The sequence below is a fragment of the Echinops telfairi genome, unplaced genomic scaffold, assembly GCF_000313985.2.
Source record: "Echinops telfairi isolate 266 unplaced genomic scaffold, ASM31398v2 ScPeMD7_11;HRSCAF=52, whole genome shotgun sequence".
Classification (NCBI taxonomy): domain Eukaryota; kingdom Metazoa; phylum Chordata; class Mammalia; order Afrosoricida; family Tenrecidae; genus Echinops; species Echinops telfairi.
Genome location: NW_022103908.1, coordinates 34,179,240 through 34,203,095, shown reverse-complemented (window position 1 = coordinate 34,203,095; position 23,856 = coordinate 34,179,240). Strand labels below are relative to the sequence as shown.

Here is a 23,856-nt window from a genome sequence, read left to right as displayed (position 1 = left end):
GTTTTCAGTTGAGAACTTGGAGTTTGTTGAAAATGGTTGTTGATTTTGAGAATGATAAGGGCAATGAATGTACAAATGTGCTTTACACAATTGATGTATGGATGGATTGTGATAAGAGTTGTATGAGCCCCTAATAAGACCATTTAAAAAATTGCTAAAAGGGGAAAAAAAAGAAAGAAAATGTTTGTTGGTTCTGAGAGTTCTTTTATTAAAGAAAATGTGAAATACCTAAATCAGGGGTGCTCAAACTTTTTAAACAGGGGGCCAGTTCGCTGTCCCTCAGACCCATTGGAGGGCCAGACTATAGTTTCTAAAAAAACTATGAACAAATTCCTATGCACACTGCACATATCTTATTTTGAAGTGAAAAAACAAATGGGGCAAAAACACCCAGTGGGCCAGATAAATGTCCTCGGTGAGCTGCAGTTTGAGGATGCCTGAAAAGGGTATGGAATGAGGCCTGTTACAGCATTCTAATGGAAAGCTATGCTACATTTTGAAGAGCTGTCAATTTCTTTGTTATCTGATTATATAGTCCTAATAGTGAAAAGGGAAATATGCTTTGTCCTTTTCTGATTAATTAGGAATGTAGAGAAATGACAATGTGGGATGATCATTTTCCTTCTGTTGATTCGGGGGGAAAAAAACAATTTTAAGTGCTCTGTTGATATTTATGTTTTATCTTAGTATAAAATTTAGAAGCTTATATACTGTCAGTCCAACCATGAATCTGAAAGCCATGATTTTATGTCTGTGTGAAAACTTGAAAAAGAGCCTGGGTAATTTTTATCACAAGTATGGGGAATTTAGTAATAACTATAAAGCATCCCGGTTTTATGCATGTCACATTCAGATAACTAAGTGTAAAACTTAAGGCTTTTAAAACAAATTAAGCTAGGTGCCTAATCCTTGAATTAGGAGGTGAATTTACTCGTGAAAGAAGGGCACTGGTTGTTCTTCATTTAGCCTTTTTAAAATTATTTTTTCCCCTCAGTTAGCCTGATAGTGGTGATCCTGGGGGTAAGATGCCCAAGTCATATATGAATTCATTCTGCCACTATATGGGACATCTGTGTTAGATTTCAGAGATGTTTCAAGATCCAGTATGAACTTGGATTATTTTTCATTTACACAACTCATTTAAAAAAGTTTAGTGGGCTTCTTCCACGTGGGCTTTGTTGCTTCTGAGCTTGATAGCTGAAGCACACCAGCTTAAGCAACCATGAGGTGTCGAAGAGATCAGGTATAAGGCATCATAGGAACAAAAAATCTTACCATAGTGAATGATGGGGGGAGTGCGGAGTGGAGACCCAAAGCCCATTTGTAGGCCACTGGAGATCCCCTTGCAGAGGGGTCTAGGGGAGGAGATGAGCCAGTCAGGGTACGATGTAACAACGATGAAAAAATGCAACTTTCCTCTAGTTCCTAAATGATTCCTCCCCACTCCCACTACCATGACTTGAATTCGACCTTGCAAGTCTGTCTAGACCAGAGGATGTACAGAGGGAGGGGGGAGCGGGGAGGGAGGGGAAAAATGAGGACCTAATGCCAGGGGTTTCAGTGGAGAGCAAATGTTTTGAGAATGATGAGGGCAATGAATGTACAAATGCGCTTTACACAGTTGATGTGTGCATGGATTGTGATAAGAGTTGTATGAGCCCCTAATAAAATGATTAAAAAAAAAATAATGCTGGGCAAGAGCTGCTCAGTTAAAAGAGATGCAATGATCTTGTCATAAGAAAAACAGAAACAAACAAACAAACAAAACACAGAAAGGACACAAAAACAAAATATACTTATAAAAAATAAAAATAAAAAAGTTTAGTGGGGGGGGAGCGGGGACGGAGGGGCGAGGAGGAAAATGAGGAGCTGATTCCAGGAGCCCAAACGGAAAGCGAGTTTTAAGAAAGATGAGGGCAACGAATGTATAAGTGTGCTTTACATGATTGATGTATGTGTGGGTTGTGATAAGAGTTGTATGAGCCCCAATAAAATGATTTTTTAAAAAGTTTAGTAAAAACAAAACTTAGGGTCAGGCTTAATCTGAGGTTAATAAGATCTTATAGTCCACCTTAGAGAAGAATGAGACCAGAATGCTATAATTACCAGAGGCTGTTCCAGTTCTACTAATGTGGCTGTGGTTAATTCTTGGAAGTGATGATAAGTTACTAATGATAGAGGAATGGGAAAGCAAGATTAACAGAGACCGATCCTTATTCCTGAGGGCCCTGGTGATGCAGAGGTTAAGCTCCTGCTAACTGAGAGGTTAGCGGTTTGAAGCCCCAGCCATTCTGAAGGGAAAAAATGTGGCAGTCTGCTTCTGTAAAGATCGCAGCTTTGGAAACGCTCTGAAGCAGTCCTCTGCCCTATGGAGTGACTATCGGTCAGAATCGACGGTTAGAAATAGGGTCGACAAGCTGCCGCCTTAAGAGTAACTGGATGAAGGAGTTAGGGGAAGATCAAGGAGTCAGACCAGCTCCTCAGCTACAGGGATTGTTCCCTGCGCTTAATTGCTGTCACAAAGAGCCTGGACCCATCCGATCTTTCCACAGACTCGGCAGCCTCTCCAGACCGTCTCTTTTACACTGGCCTCTGAAGTGAGTGGAGCCCAGCCCCTGCCCTGCCAGTGTTGTGACATGGGGTCTTCTGCTGACTTGCCTGCCTGCCTTGACAGCCAGTGACAGTATTGATAGAGACAGTCCCTTCTATTATGACTGGGAAAACCTCCAGCTTGGCAGGTTGATCTGTGCCGGAATCATGTGCATCGTAGGAATCACCTTTGCTTTGAGTAGCAATGCAAATGCAAGTCACATCTCAATGACGACCCATTACCTGAGAAAGCAACTCCACTCAGCGCAGGCTGTGCCAGTAACTGCTAAGTGCAGGACTGCTTCACGTTGCTCCAAGACCTGTCCTCTCCCAGTCCTGATCCTCCATGGCACACACACACCCCCCCTTATCTGGGGGCCTTAATCTCCAAAATGTTCTTCTCTCATTAAGGCTTTTATCCTCCTTTCTAATTGGAGGGTGTGGGGTAGGGGAGCTATCCAAATCCTATTTGTAAATTAAAATGTTCTCACGCTTCCTTAAAAAATATAGATTTGTTCATTATCAGTGAACTGACAGTATTGGAGTCAAATTTAGAGCTGCAGGGGACCTTAGAATAGCAACCCAGGCTCATTGCAGATTGAGTTCTACAGAGGCAAAGTGATTAGGGCATGACTGAACTAGATGGTGGCACAGCTGGGATTCCTGTCATTCCCGCCCCCTTGCTACCCAAGCTTAATACCCATCTTAGTTCTTGAAAATATAAAAGTTCCTGGGAAACTACTATTGCCTTTCCTCCAAACTGTGAGTTCTCTTTTGCTTGCCTTTTTGCCCCCCAGAATCTTGCAAAATTGTTTTTATTTTTCTAAACCTAAGCAATTGCTTGGCATTTACATTCTGTGCAGATTTTATGTTGGTGCAAAGTGTGTATATAAACCCAACTATGCTATATTCTAGTTTGAGAGATGAGCAGTCTATGAGTTTCAGAGTAGCAGATGTCTTGTAGCTAATTCTGCTTTGTTTTTCCTTATAAATGTATTACAGTGGAAGCTTCCTGTCAAGACGGGGATGAAACGATTGAAACCATCGAGGCTGCCGAGGCACTCCTCAATATGGATTCGCCTGGCTCGATGCTGGATGAAAAACGACTAAGTGCGTGGATATGTGTTGTGATTGTTCCTGTGTAAATGCTTTGTAAAGGTGCTTTTGTGCCCTCTGTATTGGGTAGGAAATATCAAGGTGTTGGAGACCATAGTTTATATTTTTTGTCTCAGGTGTGTTATACAGTATCTGGGACATCTTAAGTACACATTATATGATGTGTACTTTTTTGGCTTTTTAAAAGGGTGATAAAGGCTCTCTGACCCATGAGTACTATTTCTCCTGACTCACCAAGACTGTTGTCGTGAGATACTTTCCAGACCTGAAACTGAAACTAACCTCTGAGCCACCTTATAGCTAATAACAAATTGTCTCCAACAAGCATGAATATCACCCATACTTACTGAACTCCTATGTGAGACCAACTAGTCAAGAATTACTGAAAGATACGGCTAAGAGTGTAAATGAGGTAGGCAAACGAGATTCATGGAAATGGAGTACTCAGAACGGAGCTAATGCAAATGGTCACTCACACATTGCGGAAAAGGTCGCTGAACGATTTGTATAGAAATTGTTGAATGGGAACCTAAACAGCTGTGTAAACCTTCACAACAATACAGTAGACATTCATTTCTCTCTTAGTCTCACAAATAAGTCTGCAGTATTTTAAGCATAGCACTAATTGAAGCAAATCTCTTTTTTTTTAATTCAGGGAATTTTTTAGAAACAATAAAATATTTCATTAGCTGCCACATGGCAGATTATGTCGAATTTCTTTTAACTTGGTTGGTGGACGTGTTTAGAATATTCATATCTCAGTTGTCTCTGTAGGTAGTTATCAATGAGTAGTCAAAAATTCACTAAAAAGTGAATGCTTTATGCCATGTAACTGTTATTATATTAAAGGGACCCGTGTGACACTCTCAGGTAAGCATTGGATGACTAACGACAAGGTTGGCAGCTCAAAGCCACCAGTTCCTTTGCCGTAGCAAGATGAGGCTATCTGCTTCCATAAGAGTTATAGCCTCAGACCAGAGGATGTACACTGGTACAGATAGGAACTGAAAATACAGGGAATCCAGGGCGGATGAGCCCTACAGGACCAGTGGTGTGAGTGGCGAAACAGGGAGGGTGAAGGGAGAATGGGTAGGAAAGAGGGAATCGATTACATGGAACTATATGTGACCTCCTCCCTGGGGGACAGACGACCGAAAAGTGGGTGAAGGGAGACGTCGGACAGGGCAAGATATGACAAAATACCAATTTATAAACTATCAAGGGCTCATGAGGGAGCGGGGAGCAGGGAGGGAGGGGAAAAATGAGGACCTGATGTTGGGGGTTTAAGTGGAGAGAAAATGTTTTGAGAATGATGTACAAATGTGCTTTACACAATTGATGTGTGTATGGATTGTAATAACAGTTGTATGAGCCCCTAATAAAATGTTTAATAAAAAATAAAGAGTTATAGCCTCAGAAACCCTTTAGAGCAGCGGTTCTCAACCTGTGGGTCACGACCCCTTTGGAGGTCGAACGACCCTTTCACAGAGGTCGCCCGATACATAACAGTAGCAAAATTACAGTGTTGAAGTAGCAACGAAAATCATTTTGTGGTTGGGGATCACCGCAGCATGAGGAACTGCATTAAAGGGTCGTGGCATATGGAAGGTTGAGAGCCACTGCTTTAGAGGGTCACACATTTTTTTTTTTAATTTTAAGCAACACATTTGAGTCAGAATCAATTTGGTGGCAGTGGGGATATGTAGCAAAGAACCATGGTAGCGCTGGTTTAAACACCTGGGTGCTAATAGAAAAGGCACGGATTCAAACTCTAGCACTCCATGGGAGAAAGATGTGGCAATCTACTTCCACAAATATGTATAGCCTTGAAAACCTTATGGGACGGTCTTACTCAGTCCTATAAGGTACATTTGAATGATGGTGCTGGCAAAGAATATTGACAGTATCATGAATAGCCAAAATAACAAATAAATCCATCTTGGAAGAAGTACAGCCAGAACGCTCCTTGAGGCAAGGATTGTGAGACTTCGTCTCATATACTTGGGATTTGCTATCAGGAGAGACCAGTCACTGGAGAGCGACCTCATGTCTGGTGAAGTAGAGGTGCAGCCAAAAAGAAAAGGCCCTTGACAAATTGGATTGACACAACGGCTGCACCAATAGCTCAGACATAAGAATAATTTGGGGGACGGCGCAGGAACGGGCAATGTTTCACTCTGTTGTGCATGGAGTCACTGTGAATTAGATTCGACCTGATGGCACCTAACCACAACAATAACCTTGTACTCCGGAATCAACTCGATGGCAGTGGATTTAGTTTCGATATAGTGAGGTCTCTGGGTGGCACAAATAGTTTGTGCTTGATTTCTGCTTGAACGTCTGCAGTGGTCCTGCAGAAGAAAAGGCCTAGCCATCGGCTTTCATTAAGATGACAGTAAAAAAGTCCTATGGAGCAAGCATACCAGTCTGGTTACCTCGAGTAGGAATTGACCAACAGCAGCATACACAGTGTGTTAGGAATTGACAAACAACAGCATACACAGTGTGTTAGGAATTGACAAGCAACAGCATACACAGTGTGTTAGGAATTGACAAGCAACAGCATACACAGTGTGTTAGGAATTGACAAACAACATGTAAACAACTGTAAAAACCAATTAAAGCCTATGAAAGTGATAATAAAGACTTCGGGAAGCAGAAAGTATTAACGAATTGGGGATATCAGTTAAGGTTTTATGGAGGAAGTATTTTGTTCTGAGCTATAAATGATGAATTTACTTCTAATACAGTGGTTCTCAACCTTCCTAATGCCATGACCCTTTAATACTGTTCCTCATGTTGTAGTGATCCCCCAACCATAAAATTATTTTCGTTGCTACTTCATAACTGTAATTTTGTATCTGTTATGAATCGAGCGACCCCTGTGAAAGGGTCATTCAACTCTTAAAGGGGTCGTGACCCACAGGTTGAGAACCACTGTTCTAATGGATTAGCGCAGATAAGAAAAGGACACTTAAGGAAGAATTATACGAGCCAAAGATGCATGTTTTTAAAAAATGTATGAGACATACATTTTTTTCGTTGGTGGATATAACTGGAGTGTAAGCTTTGTGGATGGGAGATAGGATTGGAAAAGTAGGCTTGGTTTACATTGTGGAAGAATATCATGCAATAGAATTTGAGTTGTCCCCCCGTTCAGTCCCCTTGTAAACAGTGGGAAAGTATGCTAATTTCATTATTCTTTCTAAAGTTTCTGTACAGAAAAGCAGCATGGTTAGATCAGAGTTAAGTTGGAGAAGATTACTTTAGCAGCAGTGTAAAGAATGCAGAAGAGAGACAAGATAGGCTAGTGATAGGAAGCCTGTTAAGAAAGATGCTGACATAGTCTAGTGAAGATGGTTCCTGATTTTGGAAATGTAAAACTGGGAGTAGGTTTCATGATTTTATTTCTTCTTTAGTCTTCATAGAGACAGGAAATTGTTTGTGAAATGATTTTGAATTACAATAAAAGTTTGTAACTAATTGATTTTATTTTCATTAGATAATAATATATTTAGTTCATCTGAAGATGACATCGTTGTTGCCCCAGTCACCCATGTATCTGTCACGCTAGACGGGATTCCTGAAGTGATGGAAACGGAGCCAGTTCAAGAGGCGTTTGTAGACTCACCAGGAACCTCATCACCAGAACCACCTAAGAGGAAAAAAGGTGGGTGCTTAGTTCCTGTATGGTCATAGCTTGATATGAAATCTAAATATTATTTTTACTCCAGGATATTTCTACATGAGGAGGCAGTTAAAACTAATAAAATAAAAGGCATCTTAAAAAGCTTTATGACAGAAAATCGGTGAAGGGAGACGTTGGACAGTGTAAGATATAACAAAATAATAATTTATAAATTATCAAGGGTTTATGAGGGAGAGGGGAGCAGGGAAGGAGGGGGGGAAATGAGCTGATGCCAGGGGCTTAAGTGGAGAGCATATGTGTTGAGAATAAGGAGGGTAATGAATGTACAAATGTGCTTTACACAATTGATGTATGTATGGATTGTGATACAAGTTGTATAAGCCTCTAATAAAATGATTTTTTTTAAAAAGAAAGATAAAAATAAATAAATAAAGGCTTTATGTAGAACAAAATTAAGGTCACATTGAGAGGCACTTTCATATCTGTTTTGTTTTATGAGCAGGTTATTTAATGCCTTTAAAGCATTTGACCTTACAGAAAAGGTATCTTTCAACTTTTTAATGCATCAGATTTAGATCTAAACTCTTTTATCAAAACCCAGAATGTGGTGGCAAGTGTAGGTCTGCTTCCTTCCAATACGCATAGTTTGAAAAGTTATCAGTATAGATTCCAATATAAGATTTCATCTGGAAAAAATATGAGTTGGAAGCCAGATAAATAATTGAAGAGAAAAAAGTTAGAATGTGTAAAATTGAGATTTTAAATGTTTTACAAGTTAGGGCAACATATGCCTTCTGAAGTCTAGCACTCCTGTGTCATTGCCTTCTGATTCTACTCCAGCTGGCGTAATATTTTCAGTTTAATATCTTGGTTAATGGTATCATCAACCAACCTTCAACCTAAGTAGGGGAAATTACCAAAGCCAGAGTGAAGGAAACTAAAAACACTAAGAATGATCTGACACAACAGCTTCTCTGAAGGGTTAAGGAAGGATAAGCTGGTCTTAGTGTCCAAAGGACTTGCATTTTGTGGCCCATGTTGAAGCAGAAGCTTAGGTCTAGGATCCCTGCAAGATCATATTGGATAGAGACCTCCAGATATAAACTAGAGTGATGTCCTAGGGTAGGGATGTCAAACTGGCAGCCCATGGGCCAGGAGTTAATTTTTTGTGGCCCACGATGCTCTGAAATAAAATGTAACGAGGGAATTGTGTATATATTGTCTCACCCTCCGCTAACAGCTATTTTCTTCATAACATTTTTTTCTATTTTCATTTTATTTCAGAGCATCGTGGGCCACAAAAAATTACCTCGGGGGCCTCACGCGGCCTGCGGGCCACCAGTTTGACACCCTTGTCCTAGGGGCTCATACTCCTAGGACTTGGTGGTAGGGTGAGTGAGGGTGGCCTGTGAGTGGGAGATTCTGCGAAGAGGCGCAGATAAATGTCACAGAAGCTTGTTTATTTTGATACTTCTCATCCAAATAATTAACACAATTGCCCCAGGATGGTGATAACTTTGGGCTATCTGGCAAAGTTCTTGTACAATTGCTCAGGAAGGACACACAGGATTTCTAGACAAATTCCTGTTGCAGGTGGGCTCACATTTGCTTATGACACCACATGTGAAGAAGCCACTGAGAGTGAAGCAACAGACAGACCCCAGTGTTAGAATGGAAACTTCCAGTGACAGATGTGTTCAGTAGCTTGATATGATGACAGTTTCACCTAAACGTACCAAGGCATACCAAATTATAGCACTTTATTTTATATCAGTTATACTTCAATAAAGCTGTTCTTTTAAAAGACCAAGTGATATATTTAAAAGGACAAATAGAACTTACAGAAATGAAAATAAAAAAACAAGTACACTTACTAAACAATAGATTTTATAAAAGAGTACTGGTGAACTCCATTATAGATCTGATGTTGAGTTAAAAATATAGACGAGGCCAGATGTTCGCCGCAGAACCGCCGAGGTCTGCTTCAACAGTGCTTGAACGGAACCCAGCGCTCGCCAGCCTCCCCGCCCCACCCCCCCACGCCAACCTGCCGCCCAGCAGCACCTCTCAGCCGCACTCTCGACGCCCCCAGGCCTCCTCCACCTCCACCGTGACCGCGCCTCCCTATCAGGGGCGCCAGAACTACAACCAGGACTCGGAGGCCGCCATCAACCGCCAGATCAACCGGAGCTCTACGCCTCCTACGTCTACCTGTCCATGTCTTACTACTTCGACCGGGATGACGTGGCTCTGAAGAACTTTGCCACTACTTATTGCACCAGTCTCACGAGGAGCGAGAACACACCGAGAAACTGATGAAGTTGCAGAACCAGCGAGGGGCCCGGATCTTCCTCCAGGATATCAAGAAACCAGACCGGGAAGACTGGAGAGTGGGCTCAACGCCGTGGAGTGTGCACTGCACCTGGAGAAGAGTGTCAACCAGTCCCTGCTGGAGCTGCACAAACTGGCCACTGGACAAGAACGACCCCCATCTCCGTGACTTCATCGAAACACAGTACCTGGATGAGCAGGTGAAATCCATCAAAGAGCTGGGCTACTACGTCACCAACCTGCGCAAGATGGGGGCCCCAAATTCCGGCCTGGCCGAGTATCTCTTCGACAAGCACACCTTGGGAGACAGTGATGGAGAGAGCTAAGCGGCAGCCTGGCCTTCTCCAAGTCACCAAGGCAGCGCATGCATGTGGGGTAGACCTGTCCCTTTTCTAGGAATTGTACCCAAGCATCCACTTCCATTCTTCCATTTGTACCTTTCCTTCAGATAAAGTCTAAAGTCATTTGATACCCAGCTGTTATCTCAGAGATCTTGGCGGGGAGGGGCCAGAGAGCCTCCCCGGGCCCAGGCAGTCAATTTTTAAAGCACCCTAGTTCCGCTGCAAAATCCCACGTAATAAAACAGAGCTTGCGCGGAAAAAAAAAATATATATATATATAGATGAGTTGAAGGAGTAGAGGATTAAATGCAAAGCTTCAGACATTTCTTCAAATTTCTATGAAGATAGAGTCTACAGAGTGAGGAAGAAGCTCTTCAAAGAGAAAATGACTTAAGCACTTCTCAGAATGACATGACTCCTCAGCAGGACGAATCCTCGGGGTAGTGAAAATAAATCTGTACACTATAAATACAATGACCGTACAGAGCAACAAAGACCCCTTTATTTTCTCCCCTCCTCCCCCCAGAAGTAAACAGAAACAAACCATGGAGAAACTACAATGCTTAAACAGGAATGATTATTAGATTGGAATCATAGAATCTTTCAAATAAAAACTGAAAGGGTTGGGTATCTTCAGAGTGCTGAGAAGAAGTAACCGCTGATCAGAAATTCTCTAGAGTTCATGTGAAGCTGTGTACATCGCCATCTTGCAAAGTAGAGAAGATGATGGGAAGACTGGGGATTAGGGTAGGCTAACGAGTGTCTGCCATGACTTAAATCAGCAGAGGGAAACAGTGGGAACAAAGAAAATATTACTGTTTAAGAATAGACAGGTTTAAGAATAGAAGCAATAGAGCCCAGGAAAATGCAGGCAAAATAGGCAAAGCATGATAGTAGGAAGTTATAGATTCTAGCATCCAGTAAGACTTGCCTTATAATACTTGTTATCATTCAACCTAGCCAGCCAGAAACAGCTGCTTCATGAATAGACTTTCTGTAGCTATAGTTGTGGAAGTTGAGATAGCTGGTTGACTGATTTCTACATTCATACATTAGGCAATCTTGGCAGGGGTATAAGACTAGAAGAGTATCCCTTTTGATCTCCTCCTCCTTACCTCTAATTTCAAAAATGGTTACCTATTCAGTTTCTGTGGGGATGGCTTGTTACTAATCAGGACCATAGGTCTAGAATCCTTATTTCCTGCCCTCACTCGGTCCACAGCTTGCCCTTATGATCAAGTGCAGATAGTCAGTGTCAGGAATATTGGGGTAGGAGGTATGAGCTGAAATAGCCATTTATGATTAATCTGTATTGTTCCTCACAAGAAGAGTAGTCTGTTCAGACAGCCTGATCATCTCAACTTGACTCACAGGCAACATTGTCACCAAGCTGCAATTCCTTCTAAGCGGCAAAGGAATGATGGATCACCCAAAAGTTTGTTTGCCGTCAAGAAAGTAGTACCGAAAACTGAGATGTTATAAACATACAGGAAAGTAAGATTTAGCGATGTGGTCCACCAGAGTTTTGCTCACATATTTTCTGTATCCCTAGAGTTTTGAGAAATGTCCAGTATTTGAGAACTAGCTGTACACAAAGATGTTTTTAGAAGAGAAAAGCTGAAAATCCACTCTTGCCTTAAGAAAATTTATATAACCCCAAAACAGCCAATCCTACACGGCTTATTTTTTTGAACCCAAAATTATCAGTCTCAAGAATATTCTCCAAAATTGTAAGGAAATCATGCCAGTATTGGTTGGTTTATATTAAAGACAAAGTATTTTAAACTTAATCTTATTTTTATATAGGTGAAATGTAATTTCCTAAATAAATCTATTTTGTAAGCTAACCTACATTAATATTCAACTATTGCTAAGGTTATTTTGCTTCTGGTAAACAGCATTTTAGGAGGCCAATATTTGTGACCGAAGTATTTGTCACTTGCAATTCAGGATAAATATTAAAATAGCATTTTATGAACAGCTATACTGTCCATTCTCTTTCACTTTTGAGGGCAAACATTTATTCAGAGCTATTCTGATTTCAGGGAGAAAAAGTAAACCACCACGACCAGATTCCCCAGCCGCCACACCAAACATATCTGTGAGGAAGAAAAGCAAAGATGGGAAGGGTAAGTAGGACCACAGTTTCCCTGTGACATGCACCGGTCAAGCAACATTCCGCTGCAGGAGAGTGTCTGCATGCTATAAGTAGACACCACCAGCTTACGTTACATATTGAAATGGAGTTTATTGCTGCCACATGCTTCTAAGCTATCGTTAGCACTTTCTGTAGAGATGGATGATGATGTCCTTCAAGAAGTCTGAGTGATTGTCACTTCCATGTTATTAGGAACCATTCTTTCACTGTGTAATGAGGCTCCTGGAAGAATTTAGTCAGGCTAGGTGGCAAGGTACTTTATTATGTTTTAATGTTCTAATATTTACTTTCCAAAGTTGAAGAAAATTTCTATATGGCTGGTGTGTTTTTGCTAATATAAAGAGAACAACTATTGAAAGGTTTTATGCCGTTTTTCTACTGTTTAGTGTAATGGTTCTGAAAGAGGCAGAAAAACTGTCTCAAAGTAAGCTTTCTAACTCAGTCATCACAAATCTGATTGACAAGATTGATCTGTTCAGCTATCTAATAAGGGACCAATGAAAAGAATTATAGCAGATGCTAAATTATGACCTTTATGTCACAGAAACCTAGCTGAATTATGTGGTATTTTTATGTAATTTTGGATGTAACTTTATAAGGGTTTTCAGTTATATTTTATTGTGTTCTTTCCCACGAAATTTTGTTCAGTTAAAAAGAAATTGCTTTGTTTCAGGGAACACAATATATCTTTGGGAGTTTTTACTGGCACTGCTGCAGGACAAAGCTACCTGTCCTAAATACATCAAGTGGACCCAGCGAGAAAAGGGCATTTTTAAATTGGTAGATTCCAAAGCCGTGTCCAGGCTGTGGGGGAAGCATAAAAATAAACCTGATATGAATTATGAGACCATGGGAAGAGCTCTCAGGTATGTGAACTTCTTATAGTTCATTGTGTTAAGACTCTCATTCCCAAATACTAAAAGCGTCAGTAGTGTCTACAGAATGGAAGAGACTAAAGATACAGTAAACATTTTTACTGAATTCTACAAGGGGGTATCCCCACCAAACCGGAATCCCCTCGCCACCCCAAGCTATGTATTTAAATTTTTTTTTTACAAAACAGCTTTCTTGTCTTCAAGTACACTCCATTACACTGAATACATTAGCCAAATCTGCGATTCCATTCTTGGAAACATTTTTCAAACTCATCTGTTTGGATGACTGACAGAACCTCCCTTATTTTTTCCTTCACCTCTTCTATGTCATCAAAATACTGTCCTTTCATGTCCCTCTGCATTCGTGGAAACAAAAAGAAGTCGCATGGAGTGAGGTGCATGGGGCAAGAGAAGCATGCTGTTGTTTTTTTTTGCCCCAAAACTGGTGCACTGAGATGGCTGTGTGAGCAGGTGCATTGTCATGGTGGCAAAACCAGTCCCCCGTCTGCCACAAACCAAGCCTTTTTTGTCACACACAGTTATGCCGTCTTTTCAGAACATATAAATAGAATGTTTGATTAACAATCTACTCTGGTGGAATAAACTCAAATGCACCATCCCCCTCACATCAAAAAACAAATGAGCATCAGGTTTTTTGGGATACCCTCATGTATTTCTTTTACATATGAAATCAGTGTGTATTTATTTAAAAATCGTATTCTAACCTGGGAAAATGTTTTCCTTCTAAGAAAACATTTTTTCTTTGTGGAAAAAAGGAGATGTTTTCTTTATAAAGGGTCTAGAAAATGCTAAGCCACCATCAGTAATTGTAAATGAGCCATATGCCTCATATGTTTTGAAGCATTAAACTTAAATTTAGTACAAACTACAAATAGTGGAAATGCAGTACTTAAGATATCATTAGCCAAAATGAGTCCAGGGACCGACTATGGAACTGGTTATCAGTTGCTCAAATGTTGGCTCAAGTTGAGATACATTAAGTCTATGAGAGCCAAAATAGGACCTTGAGTGAATTCCACCTGAATTCTGAGAACATCTCAAGAGTACTTTTGACTCACTGAATACTGCATGTTCTCGGGAGCGCAGTCCCTGGGAAAGGACATCCTGCTTGTAAAGTAGGGAAGTGACAAAGAGGAAAGACCCTGTACGAGAGGGAGTGACAGAGTGGCTGTCGCAGTGGGCTCCTCCATAACCATTGTAAGGCTAGTACAGGACCCGGCAGTGGTTCGTCCTATTGTACTTCGTGTCACTGTGAGTCAGAACTGACTTGATTTGGCAGCTACTGCAAGTTCGTTTTTCAACACAATCTGAAGTGTCATATGATACATATTGTGGTAATATCAGATGAGTAATACTGGGCATTGAGAAAATTTTCCACAAATATGTATTTGTTTATTATTAAACTGTTTTTCTGTGCTTATATAATCTATTCGAGATACACTTGTCTTTGAGAATCATATTAGAAATAGCAGAGATCTAAATGATGTTAAGTTTATTTTTTAAAGAAGTGAATTTGATAACTTTTTTCTTAAACTAGAACTATTTATGTTGATGTGTGTGTTTAAGATTATATGTTGTGTTCTGCTTGATTTAATTTAAATTGATCACAAAATTTAATTGACTTCCTGTACATCATTAAATGTGCCATTCTCAAACCACAGTCTAATAACCGAATGGAATGGCAACTTAGGAAGCATGTTACGGGAACCTGGAGGAGAAACCCTTTCCTGGGGGTAGAGTGGAGCATTGTGGATCTGAGTCTAACTGAGTAAGGCAAGTCGCAGGGGGTACAGGAAGGATGGAAAGTAAAGGGCCCCGATGCCCATATACTTTGGCGATAATACTTCTTAGTTGGAATTGATTTTAGATTTAATTGGTAGTAAGGACTTTTCTCCATCTCTGAGTGTAAATGTCTGTGTTACTGCATACATTCAACCTTGAGCTTTTGTTTTTGAGCAGGATCACTGTCTGTCATTTTAACGCTGGGTTGAAAAGGTGATGCAGTTCCTGCTTTCCATAGGTACTATTACCAAAGAGGTATTCTGGCCAAAGTGGAAGGACAGCGATTGGTGTATCAATTCAAGGAGATGCCCAAAGATCTTATTTATATAGATGATGAGGATCCAGGTTCCAGCCTAGAGTCGTCCGACCCGTCACTGACTTCAGCGCCCACGTCAAGTAGGAACCAAGCAAGCCGATCCAGGGTACCTTCAAGTACAGGAATAAAAGCAGGAGCTGCTGCCCCTCTCAAGCCAGGGACCTCGAAAGCTGCAAAACCCAAAGATCCTGGGGAAGTTGCACAGCCACCTGAAGTGGTGAGGACCGTGCGGCACGCACAGCCTGTGTATCCCACCCAGCTCTTCCGGACTGTTCACGTCGTGCAGCCAGCACAGACTGCCCCAGAAGGAGAAGCAGCCGGAGCCAATAGCATGCAGGAGGAAACTGTACATGCCTCTGTTCCGAGTATTAGGTATGAAAACGAAGTGGCCATCATACCACCAGGGTGATACCATTTTGGTTAAGTCATTTAGAAGTGAAAATAAAAGCTCTAGGTTTAAAGCTAGAACTTTTTAAAAAAAACTTTGAGATTTAGTAGACATAAATGACTGGCCGATTGTTAAAAAGTTGCTAAGTGCTCACTCTTAATTTTTTTACTTTTCTGCACATGGACCAGCAGTATCCATTCACAGGTTGGCACCAGTCTAAAAAGTACTGTATTTTAAAATTCCTAGGATTGAGTTAATGTCCCTGTTCTACAGCAGGGGAAAGTGAGGCACAGAGCAAAGCGCTTAGCTGTCTTGCTGATGAAGCCACATCAGATCCTTCTGAGCTAGATCTCCTGGTCAGCAGAAGCAATAAACATTACCTCCACCCCTACCAAGAATTCCTTATTTTAATCATGGGTTTATTTTCCAATTTAGGTCTAGTGCAGTATATCTGTGGATAACTGGATTGGTCTATACAAGGAGTGATTCAGATTGAAGAAAATCTAGAGAATGATTGCAGATTTTCTTTTTTTTTTCTTTTTAACCAAGTCAAAAGGTATAAAGATTCCATATCAGTGAGTATATATCATGATCATTCAGCACACATTGAGTTTCAAAAAACAAACTATTCCTTGGAATGATCCTATTTGGGAACTTTTCCAAAATTTAAGCAGGTAGGAGGCCTAGGGCTCTAAGGTTGCAATCTCTCTCTCTCTCTCTGTCTGTCTTCTAAAAGGCTAAAAGACTGAGAGAGAAGTTAGATGGATCTTTTTTTGTTTATTTAATGTTAATTTTTAAAAAATCAAATCACATTTACCAGGAACTATGTGAAATTGTTAGAGAGCTCAGTCTGCTTTTGACTGGTGTTTGTAGAAATTTGGCATTGTGCTCAGCTAATGGTGGTGGGATAGGGTGTGGGCCTTAGATTTAGTTGGGCATTTTGAAATGTCACTTAGGTTTTCTGTTTTTTATTGTCATGAATTCCCAGAAAATTAATTACAATAAAATATCAGAGCCTTTCCAAATCCAATAAAAGTGACTTACTGATTAGTTTCATTAGTCAGCGACTGTCCTCCTTTGTATACTCCAGAATATAAAAATCTGGCTTTTGTTCAATTGATCTTGAAGTAAGTTAATATTCCTTAGAATCTAGACAGACTTGGATGATTAAGTTTTGTATAGTTAAAGCTTGTGATATCTATGAAATTCTAGTTCTCATAGTTAATTCTTAAGAGGAACATGTAGCTCAATCACACACACCCCTAATGTGATTGGGGTGATTGATGGCACCTTGAACCTTTATAGAAGAGTGCTTCTTTTGGCGGTCATCCCACTGTGCTTCTAGTGTTTCCTGTTTCCTCTAGTTCCTGTCGGTTCCGTGGGCTAACTGGCTGTCTAGTGGACATACATGGCATATGTGGTTCCTCAGCTTCTAGGCTCAGTGCTCTCGATGTTGCATTTGTATTGATAGGACATGTGTAATGGTCAGTAGTCACTAGGACCTCCTTCTGAAGTCAGTGATACTGTTTTCTGTTAAGCCCGTGATGCACAGAGAACATCTCGTGTGGTCGCCTTGTATGTATCCCTCACCATGCTTTCCTGGCTCTCAGGCTAAGCCTTACTGGTCGTTGTGCCTCAGTTTGGCGTACACATGCGTTGGCATTTCAGTTGACTCAACCACTGTCTCCTCCTGTATATTTAAATCTGTACAAGCCAGGTGGTATGCATTGCTATCTTCTCCAGTGCGCAGCACAGTGTTTGGCATGTAGCATGCAGTTATAGTTACTGAATTTATCTTGAGTAGCATATATATTTGTTCCCTATGTTCTTTTAGGGCAGTGTTTCCCCAAGTGGGGGGCAATGAGTGATGGGTGGGGGATTGGGAACTATGTCTTAGAGTAATAGGTTCTCAGAGTGGACTATATGTAGCATGCAGACACAAAATAATTTCCTCAAACTTTAAGTCATGCATCCTTATTGTAGTAACTCTTACCTGTTTGTGTTTTTAAATTTTTCAAAATTTCTACGCAGTTAAATTTTTAGTAGAATGCATTGTATCCCCCCAAATTACTAGATGTTGAAAGAAAAAAGTGACTGACAATGTCTTTGAAGGCATAGAGCCCTAAAGTATAATTAATTTTTGCTTATATCTTGTTCTTCTCTACTACATATATAGAAAGATTAAATAAATTTCAAGCCAGTTGTACATATCACATGAAAGTTTTATCATATTCTAAGACTAGTTTTTTATTAGAAGAATTAATTCTAGAATCTGCCTTGTGTTCATTTTTGTATTTGCATTTTTATAATTTCTTCAGGTTACTGCGAAAAGCTTCAAAATTGAATGTTGGAAATGTTGAAGTCATATAACAAATACCTACTTTCTGCCCTCCTAAAATCACAGATGGCTAGCATTTTGTCTATTTTTGTCTTTGTTTGTTATACCTTTTTTCCCGTTGGACTATTTGTTCAGTAAGTTGACCACATCATGACATTTCACCCCTATTTCAACTTGCAACTTCTAAGAACAGATGCATTATCCTGCACAAGCATATTATGAGTCCCAAGAAAATGAACATTGGTTTGACAATATCTTTCTTGACAATATCTTACTTATAAAGCAGACTTTTCATGACTTTTCTGTGACTGGCAGAAAATAGAATGTATATTTCCTAATATTTAGCTAAACTGTTACTATAACAAGACATAAAGCAAATGCTGTGCCATACATTTTGCATATATTGATCTGTGGGAGCCTCATAGCTCAATGAGGGATGGAAACGGAGTCAAGGAGAGGGTAGGGAGCTCGGCCACATGTAGTCAATATGTTATCCTTTAATCAATGACTTTTTATTAGTAAAACTTAAATTTTAGAATTTGTTTAAACCAATATATTTACATCACAGACATTGTAGACAACTATAAGTAGTTTCTTGCAGGTGGTAGCCAGGTGCCTTAAAAAAGGGACACTTTTTAAATAATCTGACCCAAGGCACCAAGGGGTTGGTGGTAACTTAATTAACAGTATGGGAAATTCCCATGTATGCCATTGCTTGTGTGACCCCTGAATGGGGCAACAAGAAAGGAAGGAAGAGGGGTGTATTAGAGCGTTGTGTTCGCCGCAGTTGAAAGGATAGTAAATATTCATCATTTGTAGAGCTTATTCAGGATACATGAGCAGGGGCAGTCTACTATAAAGGTTAAGCACCTAAGCTCTGCAGTCAGATGGCCTCTTATTGTCACCTAATAGAACCTCCTCAACTCTTTGGGCATTCATTTTCTCGGAGGAAACATGGAAATAATAGTGCTAAGGTTGCGGGGATGATGATAACATGAAAGTACTTTGAATAGCATGGCACATATTTACGTCCTCAATACATAAGTCTACATTGGCAAGGCTATACTATACATTTTCATACATAGATCTGTGCTCATTCACTGCTAAGCACTCTTTCAATGTGTGTACTTGTATTTAAACTGTGGCTTGGGAAGCTCTTGGGTCTTTTTTATTTTCGAAATATGACCTGGCATGTGAAAACAGCCTGGGGGCCACCCCTGACTCCAGCTCCTGTGGTTGATTGCCACAAGGTAGAGGTCAGACGTTGCCTTCACACACATGCACACGCCTGCACACACCTTCCTGTTTTTTTGACAACGGCCATTCCTCCTATGGAGGACACTTCTAGGGCTGGGTTTGATAATCCATTGCAGTGGCCAGACAGAACTCAGAGGATGCTCATGATTATGCAGTTTTGGGGAAGTAAACAGGTTATAATTCAGGTGAGAAATGTTCAGCGACAATTGGTCGCTTAGGACAGTTTCTTTTCTGTTGTACCCACAGGTAGCCTGTTGGTTTGGCCTTTGCCCTTCTCTGGCAATGTTATAAAACTGCCACTCAAAAAGGGGATCAAATTAGATGTTACATTTTAACCATTCAAATCAGATGTTTCATTTTAATCTACTATAATTGTCTTTACATTATTCTCTGTCTGGTAACCAGACTATTCACATCCTTTGATTATGGTCAGTGCCTGGTTTTTTGGGGAGTTTACCACTGACATTTCGTCTGAGGCCACTCTAGTTAGACCTGAACCACCAACCGTTTGGTTAGCAACCAAGCATAATGGTTTGCCCCACCCACGGACTCCAGCCTTACTGTATATATACTACCAAAACCTATTGGTGGCAAGTACTTCTAATGGCTCAATGGGACAGAGTTGATTGCTCTATAGGGTTTTCAAGGCTAAAAACTATACAGACACTGCTGGGTTTAAACTGTAAGCCAGAAGACACTCAGGTCCAGCTCCGTGGGTCAGCAAACCTAGTTCCTCCCAAGTGTCTAACATATGCACTACTAGGTTAGCCGCTAAATGCTTACTTAACAAGTGCATTACCAGGCACTTTTGCATACCGCACTCCCTGTTAAGTCCTTATAACCCAACTCACATCCACTCTAGCTCTGTCATTCAAAAAAGCTGTTAAGATTCTGCGTTAGCTTGATCCTCATCATGGAGACTTGGGTGGCAATGTGAAAATGGGAGTCCTTCTCTTAGAGGAGTAACCAGCGCCCTGTAGCCTGTGCCTTCCCACCTCATTTGCACCTGGGAGCTGAGCTGATTCTGCTCTTTCTCTATCTGGCCCATTTCTTTTCTCCTTCATGATGTAAGTTCTCTCACATGTGACAAGTCCCATATCTGTCACGTACCACAATTTAGCTTTTGAGTAATTTAGCAATAATTATGTTTATAGGAACTAGTCCGTTTTTACTTATTTGGCATTGCCACCGCACAACTTTCAAAAATCCAGAGCTCACCATTGAGATCCAAATGTCGAGTTTTTTTCAACTGTGATTTGTTTTATAGGAACAGTGGTCAAAAAGGTGAATCCCACAGCTGTGAGCTTTACAGTTAGATTGACTTGTGATAGATCACTTGAACAACCTTACATAAACTGCCACTGCTAAACAGGACCAAAGAATTTTATATACAGGAAATTTTAACTCTGACTAAAATTTGTGAAATTGCTGAACTTCACTTCTATTTATGTTTCCAAAAGCTTGCCTTTGGCTCTCTCTGCTGGTCTCAGAGCCCCAACCAATTACAGGCATGACTTGGACTTGTTTCATGTAAATATATTGCTTATAAAATATTTGCATCATTTTTTAGAATTTCATCACATATACATTTAAGACTGGCATTTTTTTTGTTTTTGCATATTTTAGAGAACATTCTTCATCTGTAACTACATAGAGTAAAATGGGTTTAAAACAATTATTGTCATTTGAATTTTTTCACTGTGATGCATGAACTACAGCACATTGATATTATTCCTCAAATACTTAAATAATAACTGAAGTATTTGTTTTAAATTTCCTCGGATGTTTTAACAAGTAACTCACATATAACTCCTTTGCCAGGTATTTTTATATCTCCCTTGTTCTCCCAACAAAATTGCTTCCCCGTTTGTGATTTGGGTCAAGTTGATTCTGACTCTGGCTACCTTAAGTAGAGTTTATGAGCAGGCAGATAGCCTCATCTTTCTCCCAATAATCTCCTAATAGGTGTGACTCTCCATCCTGGTTGTTAGCAATCTACCACCAGGGCTCCTTAATGGATCACTTTATGCAGACATTTTTTCTGTCAAACTCTCCAGATGGTATCACTGTAAACAGCTGAAGAGTTTACAGCTATGTCCCCTGTGTTGAATTACCAAACTCCAAACCATACTCACTGCCATTGAGTCAATGCTGACTCATATCGACCCCTGGTGGGTTTCCTGTGGGGTTCTGAGACTGTTTACTGAAGTAGAAAGCTTTGTATTTATCCCTCTGGGCTGCTGGTGGTTTCAAACTGCCGACCATGCATGTCGATCACAGCTCAACTTGTAAACCACCAGGGGATCTGGAAAAATTACTTTTGTTGTATTGAAAATTTGAGAAATAGCATTGGAAAACGTATTGTGCCAGTATGTTGTCTTGATGACTTGCTGAGAGTCGAGGTTTAAATGATGAGAAACATGCTAATTTTCTGACTTGTATTTTGCAATCTCAATAGGACTATCCAGGCTCCAGCCCAAGTCCCAGTGGTGGTTTCCCCAGGGAGCCAGCAGCTGCACACAGTAACCCTGCAGACAGTGCCACTTACAACAGTCATAGCCAGCACGGATCCGTCATCCAGTGCTGGCTCGCAGAAGTTCATCCTCCAAGCCATTCCGTCCTCCCAGCCCATGACAGTACTGAAGGAAAATGTCTTGCTGCAGTCCTCAAAGCAGGGCTCTCCTCCTTCCATTGTCTTCAGCCCTGCCCACGTTCAGCAGGTTCTTACTAGCAGCGTTCAGTCCATTTGCAATGGGACCAGCAGCCTGGCTTCATCTCCGTCTTTCAGTGCCACCACCCCTGTGGTGACCTTCTCTCCTCGAAGTTCACAGCTGGTTGCTCACCCGCCTGGTACTGTCATCACTTCAGTTATCAAAGCTCAAGAAACAAAAACGCTTGCTCAGGAAGCAGAGAAAAAGGAGGCGGGGCATAATTTGAGGGAAGACACAGAGAAAGCAGAGCCCCACCCTTATGTGATGGTGGTGGCCAGCTCCAATGGACTGACCTCGCAGGTGGCTGTGAAGCAGAATGAACTGCTGGAGCCCAACGCTTTTTAATTCTTACACCAAAGGAATTATAGATGATTGTTTTTTAATTGAACATTTCCACTTGTTGGCAAATGATCTGATTCTATGACAAATTCAGCAGGGGTTCCTCATTTTTGTAACTAATGTTATAATTGAGAGTTAATTTTGACTTTGTTGGATGAGGGAGGGGAAAGCCAAGTGTTTTTTGTTTGTTCTCCAAAGGTTTCCAAATCCAATTTTGAAGGAACAGACATTTTTATACTATGAAAGCATTCTTTTTCGTTTTATTTCAGTTGCTACACGATACACATTTTAAAACGTTTCTAATTTTACATTTTAACAAACTTTCTGATGTGTTTGTAAGTAAGTACTTAAGTGTAAGGTAACAGGAAATTTATGTAAGAACTGTTTTCATTCCATGTGCATGTTAAGAAAGCCTTGATGCTTTCAGGTGCAAAGAACCTATTCTATGCTTTGTTAAAATTATGGCTTCATTTAGATGACTTTAGTTGGTAGCACTATGAACTCTGGATATGTAAAGTAGAACATTTAAATCATGCCCACCGTGTGGCTGAATCTAGACTGCTATGGAATTCTCTCCAGAAGCAAGATTGCATTCCTGCCTGTGAGCCACTTTCCTTAACTCGCTGTGTAACTTTGAGCAAGCCGCTTACTCTTACTGGGCTTCAGTTCTGCTCAGAAAAGGACGTGGGAAGTTGTGTGTTCGACTGGACTACATCTGATTTTTCTTCAATTATAAATTTTGTGGCTTTAACTCCTACACTTTAATTTCCTAGAAATGAAAAAACATTACCAAGTTATATCTTAATGTAAATGTAGCTAAAATACAGAAGAAAAAAAAAGTGGCTCCACAAAATCCATTCTTCTATTATCAGTAATATCTGCCATAAGCTTAAATTCTTCCTAAAGGTTTTGTTCATTAACTTTGTGGGCTGTCTTGGGCCATTACTGAGTGCTTAATGATGTACTGCTAGGGTAAAAGAGTCAAAGACTGAAGGACCCAGAAAGCAACTTGAACATTGGGCTAATCTAGCCAAGTCATCAGTTGCTATAAACGCAGAATTGCTTTATGTTTTGGATCACTTTTTTAAATTGGGGGTGAAGGGTGGGGGATTGCATACAAAGATATATATATATATATACACACACACACATAGATGCATTTATATCCTAGTTTCTGAAATGAAAGTTTTTAGATTGATTTCCAACTGTAAATAATGTATATTTACTTTCTCAAGAAAAATGGTTTCCTTAAAATTTCCTAGTGTAGCAAGGAAGCATTTTTGTAGGTGAAAAAAAGTGTTTAGAGATCTAATGTATGTTTTCATATTGCAGAGCAAATTTGTATTTAAAAAATTTTTAAATTTTGGATTTCCTCTAAACTTTTTTGTATCTTTAATTGGTTTATTAAATAAATCATGTACAAATTCTGAAATGTGTGTTCAAACAAATATTTCCTAGGTAACAAGTGTGCAGTGTTCCTGGTTTTACAATGCTACTAAATGTTGACATAACAAACCCCACTAGTCATGTTAATTGAAGAAATTCATCCTCTCATTTTTCTTTTCTACCATGCGAACCAGGTCCCAGACATCTCCACACAATGGACTACCATGTTTCAAAAACAAGAAACAAGGGCATACATACA

The 23,856-nt window shown here is 40.2% G+C and overlaps 1 protein-coding gene and 1 pseudogene across 3 annotated transcripts in view; both read left to right on the top strand.

Moving 5' to 3' along the window:
- ELF1 (E74 like ETS transcription factor 1) overlaps positions 1–23,618 on the top strand; it is a 104,310-nt gene extending 80,692 nt beyond the window's left edge. For all 3 annotated transcript variants that reach the window (XM_004707912.2, XM_045287131.1, XM_045287132.1), the window contains 6 exons: positions 3,592–3,699; positions 7,208–7,375; positions 12,072–12,155; positions 12,858–13,050; positions 15,101–15,550; positions 21,620–23,618. In XM_004707912.2, the coding sequence (XP_004707969.1) occupies positions 3,592–3,699; positions 7,208–7,375; positions 12,072–12,155; positions 12,858–13,050; positions 15,101–15,550; positions 21,620–22,217 (1,601 nt within the window). In that variant the 3' untranslated portion in view covers positions 22,218–23,618. The remainder of the gene's footprint in view (positions 1–3,591; positions 3,700–7,207; positions 7,376–12,071; positions 12,156–12,857; positions 13,051–15,100; positions 15,551–21,619) is intronic.
- On the top strand, positions 8,860–10,183 carry LOC105979078 (annotated as a pseudogene).
- Positions 23,619–23,856: the final 238 nt, after the last annotated feature.